The sequence below is a fragment of the Malus domestica genome, chromosome 05, assembly GCF_042453785.1.
Source record: "Malus domestica chromosome 05, GDT2T_hap1".
In the NCBI taxonomy this organism is placed as follows: domain Eukaryota; kingdom Viridiplantae; phylum Streptophyta; class Magnoliopsida; order Rosales; family Rosaceae; genus Malus; species Malus domestica.
In genome coordinates, this window is record NC_091665.1 from 4,972,784 (window position 1) to 4,977,610 (window position 4,827).

Here is a 4,827-nt window from a genome sequence, read left to right on the forward strand (position 1 = left end):
ACTTGAAGTGGTAATTTTATGGCCTAATTTTCCACTTAATATCATTTTAAACTTGATATGTGCATGCTTTGTCATTGCCCAAAATGAGAAGAAAACCTTGTTTTGATCTTCAATGGATTGAAATGTGCTTTGCCTTGTCATTGCCCAAAATGAGAAGAAAAACTTGTGTAATCCTCCAAGGGTATTTCTTTTTATTTTGTTGAGTCACACACCATGTGTACAATTTGTATGACACGTGGCATATGCCATATATGCCTTGACACGTCAAAATTTTAATGCGTTGGTGAACATTTATTTCACCGCAATTTCGATGTCTACAATTTCATTTCTTGTGAATAATGTTTATCCTGTGTTCTGTCCAATCGCGTATTAAAAAATGTGTGAAGTTTGGATTAACCACACTCTTTTAGAATTTCCTTTATTTACCACTTTTTGAGAATTTCCAATAAGACTGGGTGAGTCTCCGCTGAGAATTTCCTCAACTAACACCACACTACTTGAGGGATAATTTGTTATATCTTTGAATAAAGAATAAAACAGTTTCCTACTTTTGAAGGTACTATTAACTTACACTATATTTGGATGAAGGTCAAACTTTATAAATTGACATACACCAAATTCTTTGTTTGGATTCATAAACATATAAATTTAGAATTTCCGCGTGGAAAAAAAAAATACTTAGAATTTGAGACCTCCAATTCTCAAATTGAAAGTTTAAAAATAATAAATTCCGTATTCAATTCAATTGTTCTTTTAGGTTAACCAAATAAGAAAATTCACAAATTCTAAAATATAAAATCTCATCATTTCAATTTCCGTCATTTTAAAATTCCTTAGTAATATTAAATTTCTTCATCCAAACATAGTGTTAAGAAATTTTTTAAAGATACACTATTTACACTCATTTTTATTTCTTACACATTTATTAACTTTGTCCATTGATTTCTTCAATTCATTTTGCCAGTTATACAAAAATTGAGAACAGTATTTATGAATTAAAAATACATTTGTAGATGTCACTACCAAATTTTTATTCCTAATTCAAGAAAATCTTATCCATATATGATTGCCCTTGCCCACTTTAAATGGGTGCCATCACTTTACGATAGAGCAATCCTAACCGTCCACCTAGGTAAGCATAACTGGCGATGCATGTCGCAAGGGGACCGCATTGCACAATATAATTATACTAGTTGATAAGACAAGTGATGTCAATCAATAAATTATTTCATTAAAACTTAGTTGTATGTATCATATGTTGTAATGTAGGGTGTATGATATGCTGACGCTGTAAAAAAATGTAACCTTTTTAATATTACTCATAATAGTAAGACTTACCAGTATTAGGATGTTATCAGTGGAATGAGAATCCTCTCCAGATCTTTTTTGTGAGCTATTATTTGTATTTAATTTTAAATATAAAAAATTAAAATAATTTATGACGGCAGTGATTCACATGATCTTCACAAAGAGAATCCAAATAATCTTAATTTATATCAGTGTGTCTAGATAACATGATCGAGCCCCTTTACTTTTACCCTATTTAGTATTTTACATTTGAACCTGTAAATATTCGATTTTTCTTTGGTGCAACCGAGCACCAAATATAGATTTTTTTTCACTTTTATATAATGATAAATAAAGGGCAATTGGCAGATTTGAATTCCATTCGGATTGGTCAAAAATCATTTTAAATTGTTTTATTTAAAATTAAACACATATAGTACTTAATAAAAATTAGTCGTACAATATACGATAAACAGATATAATGTAAGGACCTTTATGATCTTCACAAAAAAGATCCAAAGGTTGTGTAGCTGTTTCAAAAGGATAATACTCACTTTTGATTTTAGTTCAATGAAATTTTAAACATGTTTTATTGTTTTAAAAAATAATAAACATATTTATTAATGTTTGTTTTACTTTAAAAAATAAGCAGCACTTGACAACATTTGATTGTGCTAAATAAAAAATGAGTGACCACTTAGTACTACAGTCTTATGATATTTTTCTTCATTTGAAAGTGAGAGGTTTTAAGTTCGAATCTCGTGGATGACGAATTTGATATCAAATTAGATTGCTCACTATGTGGCTTAGCCGAACTCTCATTTCCTTTAATGTAAAAATATTGATGTATTCAAAAAAATAAAAAGTGACTATAGAGGACACTCAATCTCAGCTGTATGATTAAATCAGACGGTAAGAAAAATTCTGCAAGCATACTCGGTTACATTAATTGAAGAAAAAATGGGTAAATATTGGGCACCAACGTTATAAATACCCTCCACCATGCACCCAACTCCCTCACACCATCACAACCCACGTTACAAATCCTCCTCCTCATCATAACCATTCTGTTTTCCGCATAATATCCAAAAACCTATCATGTCTGAAGAGAAACACCACCGCGGTCTCTTCCACCACCACAAGGATGAAGACAAACCCTCAGACTACCCTCAGTCTGGCTACTCTGATGAAGGACGTCCCGGCGGCCTCGGTGGTGGTTACGGCGACACCAATGATTATTCTGGTGAAGGACGTACCGGCGGCCTAGGTGGTGGCTATGGCGACACCAATGCTTATTCTGGTGAAGGACGTCCCGGCGGCTATGGCGGCTATAACGAGACCACTGCTTACTCTGAGGAAAGAGTTGAAAGACCCGGCGGTGGCCGGTACAGTGAGACTACTGCGGCATATGGCAGCACCACCACTCATGAATCTGAACTTGATTACAAGAAGGAGGAGAAGCACCACAAGCATCTCGAGCACCTCGGCGAGGCCGGTGTAGCTGCTGCCGGCGCTTTTGCCTTGGTACGTATTGTATTTTAACCCACCTCTATATATATATATATTAAAAGAATAATGCTAATAAGACCAAATTTTGAAAACTAAATGATGTGGTTGTTGATAATGAACTTATTACTCAAGTCTTGATTAACATGCTTATTTTCTAATAGTGACACATTATTTGGTTTAGAAATTTGGTCTTCCTAACTTTATCATTCTCAAAATTTTCATGATTTTGATAGGGTAATACGGGAGATCAAAATTTCTAAACCAAATTTGCAAACCAATAGATGATTGGATTATTAATTAAGTATCGATTGTTTGTTTCTTATTAACGACATATCATTTGATTTACAATTTAGTTAAAAAAAATTTATTCTTTCTGTCATATCCTTTTGAATATTTGATCACTTTACTCTTTATCACTTTACCCTTGATCACTTTACCCATACTCTTGCAACCGAATCACCGTCCTCCTCCTTAACCTTCATTTTTTTGTCTTACAGTACTCCAATCTATCAACTCTGTCCATTGCAACTTTAATTGTGAAGAAAATTAAAGTCCTATCGTAAAATTAATTAGTGATATGGAGAGTTGCGCAATTATTGATGGACTAGGTAGGTAAGATACGGAATCAAAGTCTACCATTAACAATGGACGGAATTGATGAACCATATAGGTATGTAAGATACGGAATCAAAGTCCTCATGTAAATGGTACAGTTGCAATCAGGAGAAGAAATGAGTTAACTGATACCTTCGTAATAGTTCATGTAGAGTTTTGATATTATTAAGCCTTAACCACCTGATCTTATATATACGAGGACAAATCTAATCAAATATGTGTTAATTTCAAGGTTTTGTTTTACATTGATGTGAGATCGATGCTAGCAAGATATATAACTTATGTCAGTTTCTATATGATGTGTGTAGCATGAGAAGCACAATGAAAAGAAAGACCCAGAGCATGCCCACAGGCACAAGATAGAAGAGGAGATTGCTGCAGCAGCTGCAGTTGGTTCGGGTGGATTTGCCTTCCATGAGCATCATGAGAAGAAAGAGACAAAGGAAGAAGAGGAAGAGGCTTATGGAAAGAAGAAGCACCACCACTTCTAGATCTATGTGGATTGTGGAACATCATCTTTTGACTACATATGCAATGTTGTGTTTTTACTAGTTATCATGTGGTGTGATCAGTGAGAGTGTGATGCTTAATCTCAACAATATCGCTACAATAGTTGAGTGGTTAAATGTCCTTTTCAATTAATGGGTGCTATCTGGTTTTCTTTTAGCATGCCATCTATGTATGTATGTATGTATGTATGTCATTGTTATTGTTCATAATAATACTGTTTACTCGGTGTTTATTTCCTAGTGGCCACATCTCATTTTAAATGATTTCTTCATACCATTAATTTTTTAAATGTAAAGACTCAGTATCCATATAACTACGAAAATTTTTGACAAAACAAAAACAAGAAAAAAGAAAAGGAAAAAATGGCTTAGCAAGTTTGTATCCTATAAGACAAATGGGTACGTGGAACGATGGACATCTCACAATGGTTTTTGAATCGTCGGATCATCATGGTTGGACTATATAATTATCATTGATATAATATAAATTTTGATTTTTTTTTAGGAAATTAATATCTGAAAACAATATTGATGTACTGCATTTGTTTTGGACGATATTATACTTTAATCCAAATTTTGAGAAAAAAAAAACATATCGAACTCAGGTGTACAAGAGTGGCTTTGCTACCCATGTACAGGGCTAGTTCTGAGTTTTTGGGTGCCCAGTGCGAAAGCTCAAAATGTGACATTTTTTAATACGAAAACATATATTAAAAAAAATATTTAATGAGGGCTGGAACCCAGTCGAAGCTGGAGGGCTAGGACCTCACGCCCAAATTATATTACTTGAGAAAATATACAACTGAGGAGGGGACATGGTACCTAAACCCCGACAATCAAAAGTACAATCATATACAACCACTCCTAGCAAATCTCCTTCAAATTTCAACCTTTAAGAAATTGTCTT

At 33.6% G+C, this 4,827-nt stretch overlaps 1 protein-coding gene across 1 annotated transcript; it reads left to right on the forward strand.

The window, feature by feature from the left end:
* Positions 1 to 2,169: 2,169 nt before the first annotated feature.
* Positions 2,170 to 4,160, forward strand: LOC103444308 (abscisic stress-ripening protein 5-like). The gene is made up of 2 exons (XM_008383247.3): positions 2,170 to 2,811; positions 3,720 to 4,160. The coding sequence occupies exons 1-2, from the start codon at positions 2,386 to 2,388 to the stop codon at positions 3,900 to 3,902; spliced, it is 609 nt and encodes a 202-aa protein (XP_008381469.1). The 5' UTR covers positions 2,170 to 2,385; the 3' UTR covers positions 3,903 to 4,160.
* Positions 4,161 to 4,827: the final 667 nt, after the last annotated feature.